Source organism: Lutjanus erythropterus, chromosome 19 (assembly GCF_056507025.1).
Source record: "Lutjanus erythropterus isolate fLutEry1 chromosome 19, fLutEry1.hap2, whole genome shotgun sequence".
In the NCBI taxonomy this organism is placed as follows: Eukaryota; Metazoa; Chordata; class Actinopteri; order Lutjaniformes; family Lutjanidae; genus Lutjanus; species Lutjanus erythropterus.
Window position 1 is genome coordinate 2,303,390 of NC_139335.1, and position 22,738 is coordinate 2,326,127.

Consider the following 22,738-nt stretch of genomic DNA (forward strand, 5'->3'; position numbering starts at 1 on the left):
AGGAAGAGGAGGAGGAGGAGGTGGTGGGGTGTACACGTGCACGAGGACCACGCGAGTACGAGCCCGCCCACAGTGCTCGGTCACGTGTACAACGTGCGTTCGATTGGAAGGCAGTAAACAGCCGACGTCAGAGCTGCGTCAAGTTAGCGAGAGCTCGCTAAACCAAAACCGGATGTGAGCGGATGACTATTGAAACAAAAAATAAATTAAATAAAAATAATTTCATGCACACAGATTTTATTAAGGGTGAGACCCCCATAACATGACAGATGGATGTCAATTAAAATCATTATATCTGACTCAAAATAATGTCTACTTGTGTTCACAGTTTCCTGATAATAGCTATTTATTTTTATTCGTCACCTTTTCCCCTAAAATTTTCCAAGTTCCCTGGAAATAAGTACTTATTTTTAGTTTCTTCCCCCCCAATATATTCCTAGTTTCCTGGAAATATCTCAGCTTCTGTGCTTTCATATTATTTATATAGAAAATGTTGGTTTTCTTTGAAGAAAAACAAAAAACAAACAAACAAAAAGCTTTATCATTATTATCATTTTTATTTATTTCCAGTCCCTTTGGAGTGGTCTTTATTGAGTGTCATAGACTGAGACCTTTAGGTTGTTTTATTTTATCATATTTTATTTATGTTTGGTAAGAGTGAAGACTGTTTTATGTATAGGGTGAGTTTGAAAAGAGGATACGCCAACATATTTCTATTATGTCCTTTTATCTGTAATAGTTTTACCCTCTGAAATAAATAAATATACTCTTGAGAAATCTGAAATATATGAATAATATGATAGTTTTCCCAATTTATATGTTTTTTGAGTTTTAAGCTTTCAGGAGCAGTCAAGTCAAAATATACGTTTATTATTGATGTTTTACATATTTATTTTTATTTCTTAACATATAAAATAAGTTGCTATGGCTGATAAAGTCTGAGGATTATGCTTGAATTAATTAATTAGATTTTATTTTTCAATATCCGTTATTAACTACTTACTCATTATTGTTTTATTGATGCCTACTGGGAGCAGATTAAAAAAAAAATAATCTCACTTCGGACATAAAACAAGGCTTTAATTATATGAAATTACCACACATACTTCTCTTCACTAATAGTTTTGTGCCTATGTAAAGACAAAAATACTTTTATTTTGAAATTCTGAACCGGAATAGCCTTCAATAATCCCCGCTAGCTTGCCGCTGCTGGTGTTGAGACTAGCTAGGGGAGAGAAACCGTTGGAGAAGGCAGAACACGTATGACAAAAAAAGAAGTGAAGTTTAGGATTGATTAACACCTGGCAACGTGGAAGAAAGGAAGTGAACAGGTGGGTGAACGTCTCGGCTCGTCTGTGGGCTCCGTACGTGCGCGTCTCGGCTCCTGCTTAAAGCCTGAAAAATGGAGGTGAAATGTGGTTCCATCATGAGGAGGCTGCACACAAACAACAGTGAATAAACAACAAGATCAACAACAACAGCTGCAGCAGCGACAGCGACCGTGCAGGAAAGAAAAGGGCAAAAGCGATGCAGTTTAAAATGAGACAGAGACGAGTCCTGTGAGGAGGATCAGTGGAGAGCATGCAGGCTCTTTACACAGGAGCTAACGACACTGTAGCTACAGTAGTTAGCATGAGCTGGTGTGGAGGTGGTGAGGGCTCACAATAACTGCACAGATTAGTTTATACTGATTGTTTTATTATGTTTATCTGCTCTTATTTAAATCAACGTCACTTTCAATTCATAAATCTTCTGTAATCTCTAAACCAGGGAGGCCAGGAACCAGCTAATAAACAAACATCAACAATAAACTTATCTGATAAAATTCAGAAACATTAAAAGACCCAGTTTCTTTGAAATTCTTTATTTTCAGATGAACTGATTTATTCAACGTATGACCTAAATGAACGTGGTGCAGAGATTGACAGATGGATCAGATATTTTGCTGCTTTTTGAGCTGCAACTGACGATTATTTTTATAGTCGATCAATAGGTCAATTATTCTCTCAATGAATTGATTAAGAAATCTTTGCATTGTTTCCCAAAACCTTAATGGTATTCAGATTACTGTCATAGAGGAGAAGTTAAGAAGCTGAAATCAGAGAATTCTGACTTTTTTCTTAAAAAATACTCAAACTTATTAATTGATTATCAAAATAGTTGGCGATTAATGTAATAATTGAATAATAATCAGTCTAGTTTCTCTGATTACAGCCTTTTAAATGTGAATATTTTCTTCTTTCTTTAATCTTCTAAAACAGTGAACTAAATATCTTGCTAACTTAACTAAACATCTGTGGACAAAACAAAACATTTGAAAATGTCATCTCAACATTTTACACCATTTTCTGAAATTTTTTAGACCAAACAACTAATCGTTTAATTGAGAAAATAACAGATAATAATAACAGATTAATTGACAATGAAAATAAATGTTATTTGTAGCTCCGATGCTTTGGGAACATTTGAAAGAGCTTCTTCACCATGAAGCAAAGCTGGAGCCTCTTCCATTAACATTCACTGAAATATTGTCATGAGTCATGAACATAAACTGCTCTTATCAGAATGAACAGCAGGTTTAAGCCCTTTCAGTATAAAATACACACTTATGGGATCAGATTTATCCTCATTTTGCTCCTCATGGTCGTCTTCCTCTGCAGAGCTCTGTCTGATCCTGCTGCTCTCTGCACAGTCTGACAGACCGTCAGCTTTCTCACTAACAGACACATTTATTCCTCAATACAAAACTAGTGTATAAATCCCAACCTCCTGAAAAAAAAAACTGAATTAATTTATCCTCACTGTGACCTATTGAGGTTGATACCTTTTGTTGCACAGATTTGGGTCCAAAATCGACCATTTTTGACCACTCAAAAAGAGATGAAAACAGTCAGGACAACTTCAAAACCACCAAGACCCGTTTGAACACCAAAGCAAAATTTCATGTTGTTATTTGAATATTTCTGCAAGAGGTGTTCCTCTCAGCGAGCACTTATGTTCTAGAAATTGTGCCAGAAACCCTCCTTACTGTCGATATACCTCGCAGAGCCATATGTCCTCTGAATGTCCCACGTCTCTGGTTTGTGGTTGTGATGATCTTAGAGGTCCGTATGTACAGTGAGATCAAGTTTTAAAAAAAATGGTCTCACTACAATGAAATGGCTACTGTGAACACTTGTATCAGCATATATGAATGTAACTGGGCTCTTTGACCAGATTTTTATGTTTGGGACAGCTTAAAGTGGAATTCAGGACTGTTGCAGGACAGCGAGGAAAAAAGTAAATTTCGAGCCCTGTCAGTCACTTTGGATTCCTAATCCTTCTCTGGAGAAGAAAGAAGAAGCACTTATTTAAAACTGCGTGTTCTGCCATCTTCAAAGTTCTACAGCTAACCTTGAATTGGTTCTTTTTGTTCCAGGTATCACCAGCAACTTGACAACATCTCTTCTCTCCCCTGGCTCTCCAGTGTGTAAGGACACCGCCCTATATATCATATCTTAAAGTCACCCAGTGCCTCTCTTCCTGGTAGATCATTATTTTCCCCTGCATCTTCACCAGTGCAAAAACCAACCGTACACCAGCAGGACAGAAGAAACAGAAGTTAAGTTTTTTTTTTTTTTTTTTTTGCAACAGTTTGAGCAACAACAGCTACCAAAGTTTCTTGTCAATATTGTATTAAGCTTGGTGCCCCCCTAAAACTCCAAACTCCTCATCATTCATCAGCATTATCTCATCGAGTCAGTCAAAGAAAGCTGTAAAGAGTACTTAGCACCATCATGGCCTCCATCACCCAGTCATCCGAGCCCGATATCCCCGACAACCACAAAGAGAGCTGGCTGGCGCTACTTTCTGCTGCGGAAACGTATTGCCAAAAGTCCGGCTGCGACCTGGCGATACTAACAGCCTGTAAGAAGTTCCGGTTGTCGACTGGAGACGCAGATGGGAGGAGGAAACGGGAGAGCAGCAGTGCCTTTCCTAAGGAGTGTGATTTCTCCTATAATGTATGGGGTCAAGGGTTTCTGGCCGAGTCGGCGCGCCGCTACATGGACGACATCGGCGTGCTGCACTCCACCACTATGCTAACAGCCCAAAAGCACACACGCCAGTCAGGAGGAGACGGAGGAACCAAGCTGGTGGTTGACCTGACCACGGACCCCGGACACCGGGGGGTGAGTGGCCCGCATGAGCCGCATACTGCGCCAAGGTTGACAAAAGTATCGATACCTCAATGCTTTTTCAATTCCATGTTTAAAAAGATACAAAATTTGTTAATCACAGCATCAAAAGTGCCAAAATTATTTTCAAAATTGACCTCAGATCAGTTCCATCTTTGTTCTTCTGCCTGAAATTTGACTTCTGTGTTGTGATCCTGCGAGTTTTTTCCTCTTTGCTGTGATATCAGAAGAGGTGTTGAGTATCTCTTTTTTCTACTAGTATTGTGTCAAAGTTTAAATTCTGGTATTGTGACGACTCTGTACTGCACTGTGATATAATATGGTGGATGTTGTTGTTTTTGTTGTTGATCCAGAGCTTTACAGGAGACGGCGGGATGGGCGGAGTCAGCCCCAATGGCAGACTGTATTCCCAAAGCTACCCATCAATCTACAGCTCAGGAGGTGTGATCGGGCAGGGGGCCGGCCAGAACGGCAACGGAGAGAGGGAACGGGAGAAGAGTGCGCTGGAGGCCGAGCGCGGGAGACAGAGGTCTGGGATTGTGGATTTGGAGGAAGAGTGCGAGGACGAGGAAGAGGAGGAGGACATGGATGAGAGGAGACCCTACGGGAATGAAAGTGCTGGTGAGGAATGATGAGTTCAGATTATTTAAAGTGTGGCTGTGTGAGGAACTTATCCATAGTCAGTGTTGTAGCTTCAGCAGCAGGAGTACGAGTGCAGGAGGCTAAAACATATTATAGCCACCTAAATAAATCAATATCAGTTTAATTGTACGCTATATAATGCTAATAACAAAATTTTCACTGCTTTACCTTGCAGTGAGACAGCCTTTTCTGACAGGAAATCCACAGTAATATAAATCAAATAGCACTCTATCCAAACCAACCAAACTCCATAGGCAAAATCTGTAATTTTACCTCTCAGAACACAGAAGTTGCTGATCTTCTGCTGCCTCGATTGTTTAGTTTATTTGTGTTATTGTGTGATTTTCTTGAATGTGAACGGACCTTTTAAAACAACTGAAGTCGCACAATAACACAAACAACCCAACAGATGGAGGCAGCGTTAGATCAGCAGCTCCTGTGTTCTGCGAGGTAAAATGACTGATTTTGCCAATGGAGTCTGGTTGTGCAAGAGAGAGTGATATTTGACTTATATAACAGTCGTTTACTGTCAGAAAAGAGGTGAAAATATTGACAAAAATCTGAACTATTCCTTTGATAAATGCTTTCATGTGCATTTATTCTGAGGATTTCTCGTCGTTTTCCTTCAGGTGTCTTCTCCATGGACGAGGACTCTCTGTCTCGTGACTGCGAGCCGTTCTTTGAGTCCGACGGGGAGGAGGAGAGCACTGATGGTGAGAGTTTGGCATGCAGTTTTTAATAAAGGAAAAATGTGTGAGGAAAGAGCTTTATAAAAAATATATATAAAAATCTTTTTCTCCAGATGTATGAAAACATGTTTTCAAATGTCACATCATCATGATTTTAAGTTTTTTTTCAGTGAAAATGAAAATTGTGAGGAAATTTCAGTCAAAATAATTGCAGCCTGTCATGCAGCTCTAATCCATTTTTCTACTTGTCTCAGGCTCTTTGAGTGAGGATGCTCCTCCGCCGCCCCGTGGCATGGCTATGGGTCAGGCTGCGTACTCGTCCCGGCACGCCCACCCCATGGCTCTGGCCCGGTCGCTGCCTGTATCCGTGCCCGTGTGGGGCTGCAGAGGAAGCAGATCGGCTCAAGGAGACAGCGGCAGTGGAGAACGGGTGAGCACGTATCAGTTTACAAACAGGACAGAGCGGCTGGTTAGTTTGCACACAGAGATTAAAATGTTCTGCTGCCTGTATCACGCTGTGAGATTAGTGAGTTAGCCAGATATGTTTGGGCTTAAAGGGATAGTTTGGATTATTTGAGGTGGGGTTGTATGAGGTACTTGTCAACAGTGTCTTACCTACAGTAACCAGCAGCAGTCCTGCTCCCAGGGTCAACAGGAAAACAGATTTTAGCCAACTAAAAAAAGCCAAAAATATCACTCACTTTTATGGATCAAACAACTAATCTATTAATTAAGAAAATGATCCACATATTAATTGATAATGAAAATAATCACTCTGTTCTCCACTTATGGATCTGATGATGTTTGATGCGTCTTCCTCTTTCCAGTAAACACTCAAAAGCAAACATCCTGAAGAGATAAAAAAAAAGAGATAATGAAAGAATTAATTAAGCAAGCTGCTGTTTTTTTTTTTTGTGTCAGTTGGATCCTGACATATTTCATGCTGTCTAAAGACTGGGACAAAGAAACTATTCAGTTCTCGCTTCCCTGATGCACAAACTAACGGCCACGGCGGCTCCATCGCTTCATGTGACCGTAAAAGTGTGTGTGACATCTGTGTGAAGTCGTGCCGGGTGAATATTTTTACAAATACCATTTTCTAAGAGCAAGGGAAAAAAAATCTCAGCAGAAGTTGGCATAAAAACTGAAACAGAATACATCCATTCCTGTCCAGATGTTCTCCTCTGACTCAGAGGTCAGTATATAGACTGATGACACAAGTTAGGATTTCAAAATAATGAGAAACTTTCTAAAAATAGTCACTGAATACTAACGAGAAAGTTTGTCATTTTGAGATAATAAGTCATTGTTTTGGTACATTGAATAGTGCTTTTTAGATGCATTGTGATTCTCTCTTGTAGGACGATTAATCGGTGCAGAAAAGTTAATAATGAAAAATTTAAAACCCAGTTATCGACCTTATGATTACCTGTAACTGTTGTTGTAAGGCGGGCTGTACGTTTCTTACAGCCGAACCCACTGGATGGTGAAATGTGACCGACATCCATCATGTTTACTTCTTGAATTTTAGTGAGGATGTCTGAGTGTGAGCGATTGCAGATTGACACAATCTGAACAGAATCCCGTGGTTTAAAAGCTTCTTGTTGCATCAAGATGAGCGATGATGTCAGCGGCGGCAGTGTGGTGTATCATTTTTTTGAGAGGGTTAAGGCCAAACCATGTCAACATAGAGTCAACATAGTCTGTCTTTCAGGTGGGCTGCGCTGACCTGGAGCACATCGCTGCCAGCATGAAGGCCCTGCTGGCCCCCGGGGCCACCGATGGGACAGAAATGTTCGGGGCCCTGCCTCGGCCCCGTCTCAACACAGGGGACTTCTCCCTCAAGCACTGAGAGCGAGAGGGAGCGGCCGCGGCGAGCGGAAAGAAAGAGAAAGGGATAGAGGGAGAGAATCGGAGAGATAAAGGAAGTTGCGATTACGGGAGGAGAGCCGGACGGCGGTGTGGCAGATGTGACATACAGTATGTGAAACAGTGTAAAAGCTAGTACCTCCATTTATTTCTCACTAACCAAAATTAATGGCACATGCTTCGAGGAGTAACTGACAGAAAGAAATGTTGTTATTATGAACACTAATAACATTTTCAACACTATACCCCCCCACTACACATTTCACAACACTAGCTACTACACATCCCACAACACCACATTAGGATGTCAAGATGTGCGTGTAGTGACCTGCTGCACTGACCAACAAAGACACTAAAACAAGGTGTATGGTGGTCTAAAACTGGCACGGCCGATTGTTAATTGTTACGAAGCTTGTGTGCTTTGGGAAAATTACCTGTGATGTGATGAGAACTTGGGGAGCAGCCACCTGTGTCCAGGCGATCGTTGGCTCCGGTGCTGCATGCTGACGCTCCGGCAGACAACATTTTGAGCTAAATCAGCCAGAGCTGCACATTTAATTGAAATAATATTGAAATTTCAATATAGCAAGTGAAATATCAAAATCACAGGAGCTGCAACTTCTTGTTAGAGTAAAAATGCATGACGAAATAACATTCTAATAAACGTACCTGTACTCACGTACAGACTCCAACAAATGTTACAGCATCATCATTTTAATGTTTTATCTCAGTGAAAATAATTATGTGATGCAAAAATGACCATTCCCACGAATCATGAATCATATTGCAATATCTTTCAAAATAATTACTTTATTTTACCATATCATGCAACCACTATTATACTGTGTAACAGCTCTAAAGTTACATACTACATTACTTTAAAATACAGATGGCCAACTCTTCTGAAACGTGAAGTAAAATTAGCTTAAAAGAATAGTTTAACATTTCTTTGCAAGTGTTAGAAAAGCGACACTTGTGTTGTGTCTGACCTCTGAGCAGGTTAGCTTAGGTTAGCATAGGCTAGAAGCAGAGGGAAAAGCTAAGCTAAGCTAACCGTCTCTGAGCTCCAGCTCATGGCCCTGCAGTCGTTCAACACGTTATATGTTAAAGTTTTAGCGCGATGCACAGGAGCCAGTGATCTCCCCTGGACCATGTGGATGTTTTTTACTTCCTCCTCTTCTTCTTATCGTTTAGCGGGTAAGTTGACCAACAGGCCAGTTGTTGTCGCCCCCACAATAATAAAAAAGAAATCTATTCCTTAAAGGAGTAGAACCCTTTAAGCTTGTGGCTTTTCAAAATGTGAGCGGAGGACACCAGCACCTCCTCCTAACATGCCTCTTTGTACTTTTACTTTTGCCAATGAATGACTGACTGATAGAATGATTGTAAACCAATACCGAGTTAAAGGGGATGGTGGTGTTTTCTTTTTTTTTTTTTTTGCTCCAGATATCTTGTTGAAAGGACTGAATGAATGAGAAACTGACCGAGTGAAAGAGAGCGAGAAAGAGAGAGATGGCTTGGTTTGAAAGAACAAATGTCCATTTCAAAAACAAATAAATGTTCCGTTAAAAGTACTTTTATGTTTCAAATAAAGGAGCAACACCAAGAGAAAAAAATGAAGAGGAGTTGTGTTGTTATTTGTGAGGATGCAATAATATGAAAGACCTCTAGAGGGCGTCAGCACTCTACTGGACAGTGGATCAAATGAGTTAATGAGTTAACATCTGCTCCAAACTGATATGTAGAATCAGAAGTCCAAACATTATTTACTTAAGTAGAAATACAGATACCGAAAAGACTGATAAAAGTAGAAGTACTGATTGAAATTCTTTACTCAAGTAGAAGTGAAAAAGTGGAAGCTGTGAATGTACTCAAACAGTAAAAAGTTGCCCTGTGAAGGACATTTCAACCAGCTGTTTCTGTGCAAAACATCACCTTTCCTCTGTGGTGGAGTCATCGTCTCTGTTTTGTTTCCTCTTTCCTGTGTGTCATTGTCCCATTTATTTAGGTTGGAATCAGTCTGGATGTTGGGAAGTTGGTGCACAATGATGGAAAAAAAAAATCAGTAATTCTCCTCAAATACATTAAAACTAGAGTAACGAGCCCGTTTAGCAAAGTAAGGGGCAGAAAGTACAGATATTTGTATTTGTAAAAGTAAGAAGTTGTCAGAAAATACAGACTCAAGTCAGGTAGAGATGTCTGAAACTTTAAATTAAGCAGTGAAGTCCAAACCCAGTTCCAAAATAGATGGCATGCTGTGTAAAACAAATACAAACAGAGTGCAAATCTGTTTTCACCTATATTCTCTGACAAAAACGTCGTCTGGATGGCAGAATATGTCGCTCCAAAACCTGTATGAAACTTTCAGCATTAATGAGGCCTTCACAGATGTGACAGTTACCCATGATGCTATAGGCACTAACACACCCCCATACCATCACAGCTGCTGTCTGTTGAAGTTAGTGCTGGTAACAATCTGGATAGTCCTTTTCCTCTTTAGCCCAGAGGACACGACGTCCATGATTAGTGAAAACAGTCTGAAATGTGGACTCGTCAGACCACAGCAGACTTTTCCACTTTGCGTCAGTCCATCTCAGATGAGCTTGGGTCCAGAGAAGTCTGCAGTGTTTCTGGATGTTGTTGATATATGTCTTTCTCTTTGCAGGGTAGAGTCTTAACTTACATTTGTAGATGCAGAGACAAACTGTGTTTACTGACAACAGTTTTCCAAAGTGTTCTTGAGTTCATGTAGTATCCTTTATACAATGATGTGGGTTTTTAATGCAGTTTTTAATGCAGTGCTGCCTGAGGGGTCAAAGGTCACAGCCTTTCAGTGTTGGTTTTCAGTCTTCTTATGTGCAGAGATTTCTCTGGATTCTCTGAATCTTTTAATGATATTATGGATTGTAGATGGTGAAATCTATAAATTCTTGCAGTTTTGTGTCGACAAACGTTGTTCTTAAACTGTTGAACTGTTTGTAGTTTTTCACAACCTTTTGTTGAACCTCACCCCATCCACGCTGAGCCTATCCAGGTTGCCCCTTTAATGCCCAATCATGATCCTGTCACCTGTTACCAACTCACCCGTTTACCTGTGGAACGTTCCAAACAGGTGAGCGTTCCCAGTCTTTTGTTGCTCCTGAACCAACTTTTTTGCAACATGTTGCAGGCATCAAGTTCAGAATGAATGAATATTTACAAAGACCGATAAAGTTGATCAGTTTGAACATTAAATATCTCGTCCTTGCATGCTGTTCAACTGAATACAAGTTGCAAATATTTGCAAATCATTGCATTCTGTTTCTATCTACTTTTTTTGTATTTGTACTTCGTTACCTCCCACCTCTGTGCAGTATCACACAAAAACAAGTCATTATCAGTGTTATTACACAACAGTTGAATTTATTGACTACATAAAAAACATACAGACTCGTAAGTTAAGCAAGCACTCTAGTACATGCAAGTCCTGCATGTTACAAAAACATACAAGACCTTGCCTAAAATTCTAAGTTAAATAAAATACATGAGTAGATACACAACAGTACATAAAATAATTAGGCATCTTTGGATATAATATGAAATAAATAAGCTTTCTTCATGCACGGGAGAAAGCACAACACAATCTACACCCTGTGCTTCATTTCTGCTTTACAACTCCAACACTTGTTCCCCAAACATCTCAACCTTTCCATCTCCCTCCTGACGCCTTCCTAAATTTACACTACTTGACCCTCTCCCTCCCCCCCGCTAAAACTTCCGCCGTGTCACTGATCCTTTTTTCTGATCAGGCAGAATGAATTTGTGCCGACCCAGAAGCCAGGGTAAACCTTCTCCTGGATGTTGGCTTTGAACTTGTGAATCAGGCGCACCTCCTTCTCGTCCTCGCCCTCCACCAGGAGGAACTTCATGACGCCGGCGGGCTGGTCGAAGTAGACGCCCATGGTGGTGGTCAGTGGGAGCTGGATGTCCACGTTCTCGCCGTTGTGCCAGACCTGGTAGCAAGAGCCTGACCAGCCGGCGCCCCAGGAGGTGGTGTTCTCCCCGAGGCCGCAGGGGCCCTCCCCGGCCTTGCGGGGACCGCTCTCACAGACCAACCCGATCACCACCCAGCCGTCGTAGTCCACCTCCCAGTACCCCCGATGTCCCAGCAGACTCTCCTTACCGAGCACCTACAGCAGGAAGGAGGCAGGAAGTCAGCTAAAGCTACAGACAAAAGACTCTTACTGATTTATAGATTATTTCACCAATTAATCTGCAGCTCTTCTGATAGTTTAACATCAAATATCCAGGGAACAAGAGACAAAAAGCAAATACACCTATATTTATATATTTTACATATTTAAATTTATAAATAAAATAAATTATGATAATAGAAATAAAGAGTTAGTTTAACAGTGCTGCAGTTTTCCTCATTGGTTTTAGGATTAATCATCTCATGATGATTTATCATCAAAGTCGCTCTGTGCTCCAGTGATACTTTTCTCCTGTCTTGTTTCTTGTGCGTTGATACGCTCTGTGCTCGGCTCGTCTATGTTGAAAAGAAAACCAAACTTTGAAGATGGTTAAAAGATGTTGCTGAGGGACTAAAAAAGAATTTTCACATTATAAATGTTAGCAAAAGACAAGCTAAGAAGCTTGGTAACCCGCAACAATTATTAACTAGCTAGTTAGCTCGCTTTTTGCTAAAATTCTGTAACTTAAGATGTGGCCCTAAAGTTGACCGCAGTACCCAGTTTTCTCAGCTGTTGGAGGAGAGGGAAAAGGGGCGGGTCCATCCAGACCTACCTGAGGTGAGTGCTCATATCTCTCAGGCCTGTTGGGATACGGGCAGACCGCGTCTGACGTGCGAGCCACCTTGGCACCACCTTCTGAAATCCACAACAGTTTCTGTGCAGTTTTGTCATCCAGAGTGACGGGGATCCAGTCTGAGAGGAAGGAGAGGGAGCAAATACAAGCACACTGTAAAAACTGTGCAGGTATTTAGTGGAATCAACTAACCTTTTGTTGAATGTTTGAAGAAAACCACAAAAACTTGCTGTGCATCCTTAAGTCGAATAAAGTTGGATCTGAACTGAATTGAATAGTGTTTTTTCTGAATAAGATATTAAAAATGGTGCTTCTAAACATCCCGAGCCTTACATTTCATGAAGTCTGCCCTGGTGGTCGGTTCGGGGACGTTCGGCTCATATGGCGGCAGCTTGTTTTCTGAGGTGACACACAGGAGAGACAACAAGAGAATTGGACTGAAACGCATCAAACTTAATCATCACATTTAATTTACTGGATGAATTGTTCTCTTTATAATTTGTTGACTTCTAAACATGTTGCTCTTTACCTTCTGCAGCGCTGCCGTTTTTCCTTCCTGTAAGAGAAACAGATATTGTGTCAGTCCCCTGCAGTCTACTACAGTCTGTTTTTATTTATTCAACCAACAGGGACGTCTCAGTAAGATTAAAAATGTCTTTTTTTAAGACTTTCCCAGCCAAGACAGGCAACAGAACAATTACATGGTTAGAGATATAAGACATACAGATAATAATTTAAAACAAAAACAGAAATCATGAGGAGAATCATTAAAAAAATCAAAAAACATTTGATTCAAAACAGCTACAGCCAGAAGTCCAGAAGTCCTAATACAAATGAAATCATTAATCATTAATGAGTAACTGATTAATTGATTGTTAGCATTTCCAACTGTTGGTTACAAAAAAAAGCACAACATTTGTGAACTTAATTTTCACTTTAAGTGCCTCTACTGTCCTTTTTTAATAACATAAAATAAAATAAAAGTAGCCAGCCATGACTGGAGCATGTGAAAAATGAATTCAGTGACTGCTTGAATTATGACTGTACAAACTGCAAAGCAAAAACATCGCAGCTGTCATTTTACAGTATAATAAAAATAATAAACTAAAATGATTAACATATATTGTTACATCCCTATTAAAAACTCTGTTCATGGTGGGACAGTAAAGTCCAGCTAATCTTTCCCTGTAATCCTTTCCCTCCTGCCAGGCTGCGTCCTCCTGCAGTAAATCATCCTCTGCTCTCAACGTACAGTAGATCACAGACAGAGAATGTGTGGTATGTCGGCTCAGCACTGATTCATGAAGTTTCCTCGTGCCGGCCGAGGTTTAGGTTTCAACATAAGGAATCCCGAGGCCGGAGCATATGTTTGTTAAGGACACACATCATCATGGCCACCGACGGCGGGAAGTCTCATTCTAAGAATATACTTTCTGTAGGGCGCTGTTACTTCACACCACCGGGGACATGTTTGTCATGTCGTGTGGGCTGGTGTGTAATCTCCGTTCGTTTGTTCCTCCTCCAGTTTTGTGAGTCACTCGCTGCGTCTTCTGACATTCAGAGAAAACTGCGATCCAATACCGGCCGGTCCGGTCATGATCCGACACCCCTCTGCGGTAGTCATCCGCCGCTCAGGTTATACTCTTCCTCAAATTTCACACAGACAACTAACTCCTCATCATTCTTACTCACCTATCAGATGGTAACATCATCACATTAATTTGATTTGTGTGTCCTTTGCTAATGCCAAAATTAGACAGATATTCCAGATTCTATATAAGGGAGCTTCTAACTGTGATTTTCATAGAGCTCGTGGCTCCTGGCTGTGTAGTGAATAACTTATATTCAATTTAAGACATATTTCTGTATATTAACCACCAGTCTTTCCCATGTTTCTTCCCTTTAATGTTAAAGATAGCATTTTTCCCACTCAGTTTGAGAATATCAGCTTGTTTTGATACTAACTGGAGAGACACGTCGCCGGCGACATCTTGCTCCATAATCTTGTCCTTTTATTCACTTCACATCACAAACCTGATGTCTGTGGGAACTTTGGCTCCTCTGTTAAAGTTTATAGTAAAGATTTGTATTAAAGGACAATATGTAGCAATTGTGCATGGAAAAATAAATACCGCAGGCCAAATAACAAGTTGGAGCCATTGATTGTGAATAGGTTGAATCCCTATTTAATATACAATCTGTGGTTAAAGTAAGTTTTTTTCTCTGTCCCCTCGTACCCAGACTCAAAGAAGCTCAGACAGGCTGTAGGAACTCTGTTGGAGCTCTGCAGAAACTCTGCAGGAACTCTGCAGGACTGCAGGATGTTCTGCAACATCATAAATTGACAATAACAAGCGATCACAAGTTCTCCACTTTAAGTTGATCAGCTGTCTAATTGCCTGTCAATGTAAAGTTGAACAGATGCACTCTCCGTCAATGCCCTGCTGCATCATAAAGTGCGAACGCATTTGACTGGATGCAAATCTAATGACGCCCTTGAGTGCAGGATGTGCAGATCAACAGTTTGCAATTGTTCTCAAGGAAAATACGAACTCTGATTTACCATTAAAAATAGCAGAGTCTGCAAAAGGACTTTTTTTGTCATTGTTGGGACAGACACTGGTGTATAGGTGACGTACAGATCAATAAGCTAAATAAAACGTAAACACCGATTTTGAATTTTCAGTTGATTGTTCATGAGTTGGTGAACTCAGTTACACTCCTCCATTAGAAATAAGTTATTGTTCAAGTTTTTATTCAGTAATTCTTTGGCTTTATGCAAATCAAAATAAGCAAAGAAGATCTTTAAAGTTATCAGCGTGATTGTAAATGCACTAAAAGATGTCTTTTTAAAAATGGTGCCCATAAGCCTGAAGACAAGAGTCAGCTCTTCCAGGTGGGTCAGTCGATCATGGTACATATCTGAGCCTGAGGAAACATAACCTCTCCAGCCTGCGTGACCCTCAACCGGGGAGGACGCCAGCTACATAACAAGCAGGAAGATAAATGGGAGTCTGGTTTAACATCTGCAAACATCGAACGTGATTGAGGGGGTGGGTTTGCTTTCCCTGGATCGTGCTGGCCTGTGGTGCTTTCCGGCGTGGCTGGTGTGTTGAGAGGGCTTGTGGGGTTTGCAGAGGGTGAGAGGGCCAACTTTAAAATGGTTGATGTTTAAGAAGATGCATGGTTCCTAGTATTTTAGAGTCTGAAATACCCATGAAGCTAAAGTAGTCCATGAATGGAAAGTGGTTCTGAAATCTGAAATCTCTCGGTGAACACAGCTGGACCAGGACCAAAACAGCCTTCAAGGCCAACGGAGACCATTTTGATACCAGGGAATAGGCTACAGGTCTCACCCTGTTCACTGGGAGGCGGCTGAACTTGCTTCTGTTGCCCGCTAACAGCAGCTAACAGCTAAAGCTAACAGTTAACAGTTAGCTTTCAGGTGCAACGGTTTTCCTGTCTCAGCCTGAGGAAACATGACCTCTCCGGCCTGCGTGACCCTCAGGCGGGGAGGACGCCAGCTACATAACAAGCAGGAAGATAAATGGGATCTGATTAACATCTGCAAACATCGAATATGATTGAGGAGGCGGCTTTGCTTTCCCTGAATCGTGCTGGCCTGCAGTACTTTAAGGCGTGGCTGATAAGTTGAGAGGGCTTGTGAGGTTTGCAGACGGTGAGAGGGCCAACTTTAAAGCTGTTGACTTTTAAGGAGATCCACAGCTCCTCCTTTACAGTCTAAATTGCTGTGTGCTGCAGGGGCGGAGCTAGAAGGGTGGCAGTTGCAAGATATTTATATTAAAAGTTGTCGCTGGTTGGAAATTTACAAGCAAAGCTCCAAGCACACATGTAATTGATGCTCCCTGTTGACTGTTAAGTTTTCTGTTAAGTACTCTGCCTCAGTCCCCGCTCACTTTGACTGCTGATGACTTTTTTCTGTTAAATGTATGTGGGGTTCTTCCTGAAGAGCTGAGGTTCTACCCAGAACTTGTTTGAAGTAAGGGTTCATCCAGATTTCTTTGTTAGACTGAGGTTTTCATTCAAAGAACCCTTTTTGGAAGAAAGAGTTCTTCAATCACTGTTGAAATCTTTTAAGAACTCTTTCATCAAGGGTTTGTCAATTATGGTTCTTTTTGTACCTTAATGTAAAAGGGCTCTCAGTAGAGCACCTTGTGTGGGTTCTAGATAAAACCACTGGAATATAAAAGGGTTCTCATTAGAACCCCCTGGGTAGTTTGTAGATAAAACACTTGAAATGTAAAAACATTCTTGGTAGAAAAAAAAAACCCTGGGGTATGAAAAGGTTCTTGGTAGAACCCCATGGTTTGAGTCTTATTTGCATCCTTAGAAGGTGGAACAGTTTCTAGATAGAACCCCCAGAGATGGTTCTAGGTGTACCATTACACAATAGGGGGTTGTGGGTGAAACCTTTCACGGATGGTTCTAAGTACAACCCTTTATATCCAGCCCTCCATGTCCTCTAGATCCACTTCTGGTGTGCTGTAATTAAAAATCTAAATATACTGTATATACAGTTTTGCTTTTACGCAGAAGCCCATTATGTTTAATACAATTACCTGACTGACTGAAGCCACTAAGACCATAAAATTTGATAATTGACTGGGCATGGAGGAATATTAATTGGAACCTACTGAGGATTAGGGTCCAATTACACACCAGATTTGAGTTTGGATATCGTCCACATGTCTTTAACGACTTACTGCTGGAGCATGTTCGAGTTCAAAAGTCAGTATTGTTCGTCCATGTACATAATACTAAACAGCAGATGGACAGAGCGCATGAGGACAGGAGCAGAGACTTGGCAGGACAGACAGACGGGGATAGAGTGAAGGTCATGCGTTTGTCCTTGGAAATCAGCAGAGCAGAGAGACGCTGGTGACAGCTCACATCATCTGTCTCTCTTCCCCCTCCTCCTTCCCTGAGCTGGTCCGTAAAGGAACACAGCAGGTGAGGCCAGGACACGATGAAAGCAAAGCCTTGTGGAATAGTCAAGGCATTAAGAGGAATTAGAGGGGAAGATGGATTAGGAGACAGACAGACGTGTAAATAAATTCATCTTCAAATCTATAAGATGTTCCTGGCTTCTCTCTGATGGGAATGAGGTGAGTGCCTCAAGTAACCTTGGAGTGAGATATCAGGCTGGCAGTGAGGTGAGGTGAGGTGGGGTGTCTGTTTGGAGATATGCCAGCTCTGCGGCTGCTCTGTGGAGGTTAAACCCGTGTGGATGCCTGTCCACGCTCAGTGGGATCAACAGGAAAGCCCCGGAGAGATAAACAGATACTCAAAAAGATTGATGCCCTGACATCACAGCAATAGAGACATGGAGGAGACAGACTGGGATATGAGAGTGAGGTGTGAGGCATTAAGATATTCAAAGGGACAGTTCAACACAAAATCAAAAATACATATTTTCCCCCTGGTGTGTAACGCTGTTTATACATTGAGATTGTTTGTTGGGTGAGTTGCAGAATTTTGGAGATATCAGTCGCAGAGATTTAATGTCTTTTTTCCTCATCTTTGAAGTGAAAATATGAGACTTTCAGAGACAATCGGAGAAACACAAAGTGTGTCTGTCCAGCATCACATGCGCTCCACACTTGGCACTCCTTGATTGTTGGGGCAGTAGAAAGATGAACCAAGATGTTTTTGGTGAGTTTGATTTAATTTCTGTAAAGTATGAATGAAGCTGACGATGATGCGAAAGTAGTCTGGTGAGTTTGGTGAGAGCAATTAAGCAGCTATTTATTGGTTAAACAAAATGCATCTTACTTTTAAAATAAGCTCTCTCGCCGTCATGATCCTCAGTCTGGACCTTCCAGTGTCAAAAACACGCACAAACAATAAGCAAACGAGCGAGCATCACCTGTTCTATGTTCTCTGTGGGTGCTCCTGGGTGAGGCTGCTGACAGTGCGTCATGCTACTCTGTGCTTCTATCACTCTTCAGTTAGCTTTGTGGATTGTGGTGATTTAGCGACTCAGTTTATAAAGTTCACAGCCTGTCATGCTGTTGCATTGCTTTGCGCACAATGATGCAGATTAAAAACAAGAGCTGGAGCTTGTTAACCAACCACTACTTTCACCTTCTCTCAAGTTTACTAGCTAATATAAAAATATGTTGATGATTCCTCATTGAAATGTTCTCCCTGTGCATTCCCTGTCCAGTTTCATGAAACTGCTCACAACAAGGTCTGTGAATTATCTTAAGTAGCCAGTCATGATATTTAAAAAGAGACACTGGTTTTGAATTTTTCACATGTATTTTTTGGCTCTCTGAGCACCACAGGACCAGTGCAGACATCTCTATGCTCTCCAACTGTGCAACTCACACCCAAAAAATCTAGATGGATAAATAGCATTACACACCGAAGACGAATCTGTATTTTTGATTATGGGGTGAACTGTCCCTTTAAGGGCAGAGGGACCATAAAAAAGACGCCTCATGAATCAAGTCAGGAATAATGGATGAATATGTGGATGAAGCTGTTGGAGCTGTTTGATTATAACTTCAAAATGATGAAAGATCTCCAGCCAGGGAGATTTCGGTGTGGATTCACGCCAACAACAAGATGGAAAACATGAGTTTTGTCCCCCTGAGCACATGTGTAATGGAGTGAACAGCTCAGCAGATCCACACCAAAAGGTCAACCTTGGATCTCCCGATGCCTCGCCATGAGGGGCTGTTTGTTTTGGACGGTCACAAGGTGGAGTGTTTCCCTCCAGAGATTCCCATCTCAGTGGGACAGAGCTACATTATCTGAGCAGATCAGGTTCAAAACATCCCACTGAGACAGCAAGATCAGAGGATATAGTGAGATGAGGAGGAGGAGGATGAGCAGAGGTGGCGTGGGCCCAGGCTCATCCCTCTGGTTCCTGTCAAGACTGCCTGGCTTGAAGCCCTGCTGATGATGACGGCGCAAATGAGGTGACAGCGGGAAAGAAATGTAACATATGGAAGCAGGATTCTGGCTTTTAAAGGGACAGTTCATCTCAAAATCAAAAATACATATTTTTCCTCTGGGCTGTGGTGCTATTTGTCCATCTAGATAGTTCTGGTGTGAGTTGCAGAGTTTAGGAGATATCAGCTGTAGAGATGTCTGACTTCTCTCCAATAAAGTGAGACTAAATGGCACTCAGCTTGTGGTGCGAAATGCACCAAAAAATACATTTCAAACATTCAAACCAGAGTCACTTTCCCAAATTCATGACCCGGCTACTCCATAGATAATCCACAGACCTTGTTGTGAGCAGTTTCATGTTGGAACTACTTTCTTTTTATTAGTAGTAGCTCTGGTAGTTTCTACTGTAGAATGAAAGTAGTTCTGACATGAAACTGCTCACAACAAGGTCTGTGAATTATCCTGAGTAACCGGGTCATGATTTTTTGAAAGAGACACTGGTTTTGAATTTTTCAAATGATTTTTTTATGAGCATCACAGACTGAGTGCAATTTAGTTCCATTATCAGGGATCTAACAATATATTGAATGTCATGATATCGCAATAAAATAAACATCTCGATACCATATCAAACTGTGACAATATATACCATGATATTACACAATTGATTATTTTATTATATTATTTTTATTTTATTTTACATAAGGACTGACTGTTGCATTGTTTGTTTGTTTGTTTTTGCGATTGTAGATACAAAATTCAAACATTAATTGTTTTCACATGCTTAAATCATGGCTGGCTACTTTGATTTTATATTATTTTATGTTATTATATATTTGATTTTATTTAAAAAGGAAAGCAGAAGCACTTTAAGTTCAATAGAGAAACTAATTTTACACAAACAATAATTCTGTACACATCAGATTTATGATGACTATTTTTCAAGTCGATACCAAGAGTTTTTGGTGTCGTTATATCCCTATCAATAAAAGCTGACAGTTTATTGATCTCTCAGCATTATCACAGGTTGATAAAGACACTTGTCATAATCAATAACCCATACCATTTAAAATTCACTAAAAATAAAAAACATTTATCATAGTATATTGGAGAGAAGGCAGACATCTCTACGGTTGATATCTACAAAACTCAGCAACTCACTCCAAAACAATCGGGAAGGATAAATAGCACTACATTTTTGATTTTGGGGTGAATTGAATGCACCATTTTTTACAAAAGGTGACTCTTCCTGTGAGCTCCTGCACAGAATTGCCACATTAAATACATTATTCAATCATTTTAGTGTCTTTTATGTAAAAAACATTAGCTAATGACATTAGCTTATTAGCGTATCTTTCAGTCATGGTGACAAAGTAAACTTTTGATGCTACTAATTCCTTCAGGAGAAGTTAAAGAGCAGAGGCCGGGGTGCCGTTTGTTACATAATGGATGAATCAAGCAGCCATTTATAAAGCCGAGACGGTCTTTTACATTTTGGGACTTGAATTACTGTGCAGCATTTCACACTTCATTACCGAAGCCGCCAGAGGAGGGATTAGTAACGTTTGGGCGGGGAGTCGGAAAGGGGGGGCAGAGGGGTTGAGTCTGAGTTATGGAAGATATTGTGGAATGGGAGCACGGATTAGAAACATCCAAAAGCAGGAGGGGACGGACAGACGGACCGGGGAGGGCGAGGGATAAATCTTCTACCTGTAGTACTGACAGACAGAGAATGAAGCAGTGCTGAGACAGGTGCATCATGGGAGAGAGATGCCGAAGACAGACAGAAATATGAGCTCCTAGATTGCAGATGAGGATGACATTGAAGGGAATTTGGTAAGCGATGGCACAAGTGCAGAGGAAACCATAACCGTCTGGGCAGAGGCTCCTTTATGCACTTTGCTGACATGATTGATGGGGCAAAGAAAACTGGCAGGATGTGAGGTGAGGAAGGACGCTTGGCTCTGAGCTGACTCACAGGGATCATCAGCATGAGGTTACTTAACAACGTCAAATAAACACATACTATATGGTCCGAAAACACTGTGACAAGCAATTAATAAAGTTTGAGCTGCTCAAGCGGTCACGAAATGGATTAGTTATTGCTCGATTATTTATGTCTTCTTCTCTGTCAATGCAAACATTGTCATTACTTAAAAGTTTCCAGCACTCTTTGCCCTCATACTTGTTTCATACTATAATATTTTCTTGGTTTTTCTGAGTAAGTTGGTGTCAGTAATGCACAACATGACACAGTTAAGTTCTTGACTTTACTTTTCCCAAAAGAATGTGGAATTAAGTGTTAGAATTCACAGTGTTAATGTGAAATCTGGACTCTGGACTACAAACCTGCTGATTAGTCTCTTGATTATTTGATTAACTGACTAGTTGTTTGGTCTATAAAATGTCAGAAAATGGTGAAAAATGTCCAAGAGGACGTCCTAAAATGTCTTTTTTTGCCGACAACTCCACAATATTTGGTTTACTGTTACAGAGGAGTAAAAAAACTAGAAAGTATTCAAATTCAAGAAGGTGTTCTTTGGGTTTTTTGTTTAAAAAAAATGAATAAACCAATTAATTGATTGTCAAATTAGTTGGTAATTTAATAATCAATTAATTGTTGCACCTTGATAAAAAGAGAACACAAAAAACGTATTGCTTGCCAACACGTTTTAATGCAGAAGAGAATGACATGTGGCTAAAATTAGAAACTGAAGTGTGAGTTTAGAGGCGACATGGTATTGAGCAATCAAAAGCAGCAAATCAGTGATTTCACTCAGATTTAGTTGCCAAATTTGAATCACAGAATTACAAAAATGACTTGAATTATATCTTTAAATTGTAACAAAGCTGTAAATCTTACCTGTGCGTTATTTGATGTTGTTACAAACAGTAATTTGAATATATTTTTGATGATAAATGACAAACAGGTGATGCTCTCGCCCTCACTGTGCGACGTCCTTTACACAGGTTCAGGTGATGATGGTTTCTTACCTCCTTTCTTGGGCACAGGCATGATTCCTTTAGTGTTTGCGGTGCTGTTTGGCATCAGACGAGGTGGTCTTGTGATAGTGCCCGTGCGTCTCTGGAGGGTCACTCTTATTGACTTCCAGATGAGTGGGGAGGGGGGAAAATGAGCGTGGGGAGGGAAGGGAATGTGCATAAGTTTGGGTTGGATGTAACGGTTATCCCAAAGGGACGGTCCTGTCACATGAAACTCCTGATCCTTTCTAGGGATCAGATAGATGGAGACAAGCAAATACCCAGTATATCCCAAGTATGCATGCTCATTTACATACACATGGACTGAGCATGTGCACGAGGCACCGACCCCAGTCATGAAATGACATAAACAATGTTTTCATGATGACTTGAGAGATGATTTTGCAGCCTGAAGACGGTGCCCACATTTCTGGAATATTTCTGGAAGTTTCGGTGCCTAAATTCGCATCGTGGGCATCGTGTATATACGTTGCGCTTTGTTTTGTCACCTTGGCAACACGGCGACCTCTGACCCGAGAACGAACGGCCACTGACACGACCTATAGGTGTTTGTTTTCTGTATAGAAGAGCAGGGGCCGGTCAGTATTTGAGATGGGAGCCAGCGACTCACTGGAGAGCTGTCATCGATCCCAG

General features: G+C 40.9%; 2 protein-coding genes across 2 annotated transcripts; one reads left to right on the top strand and one right to left on the bottom strand.

Moving 5' to 3' along the window:
- The first annotated feature begins 1,190 nt into the window (after positions 1-1,190).
- On the top strand, positions 1,191-8,991 carry akt1s1 (AKT1 substrate 1 (proline-rich)). Its single transcript, XM_084744621.1, has 6 exons — positions 1,191-1,331; positions 3,419-4,169; positions 4,529-4,796; positions 5,447-5,530; positions 5,761-5,936; positions 7,221-8,991. Exons 2-6 carry the CDS (start codon positions 3,777-3,779, stop codon positions 7,356-7,358), a joined length of 1,059 nt encoding a protein of 352 aa, XP_084600747.1. The 5' UTR covers positions 1,191-1,331; positions 3,419-3,776; the 3' UTR covers positions 7,359-8,991.
- Positions 8,992-11,006: 2,015 nt separating this feature from the next.
- LOC146309006 (tripartite motif-containing protein 16) lies at positions 11,007-22,228 on the bottom strand. The gene is made up of 5 exons (XM_084744843.1): positions 22,097-22,228; positions 12,711-12,737; positions 12,515-12,580; positions 12,161-12,300; positions 11,007-11,544 (listed from the first exon to the last, which is right to left on the bottom strand). The coding sequence occupies exons 1-5, from the start codon at positions 22,149-22,151 to the stop codon at positions 11,140-11,142; spliced, it is 693 nt and encodes a 230-aa protein (XP_084600969.1). The 5' UTR covers positions 22,152-22,228; the 3' UTR covers positions 11,007-11,139.
- Positions 22,229-22,738: the final 510 nt, after the last annotated feature.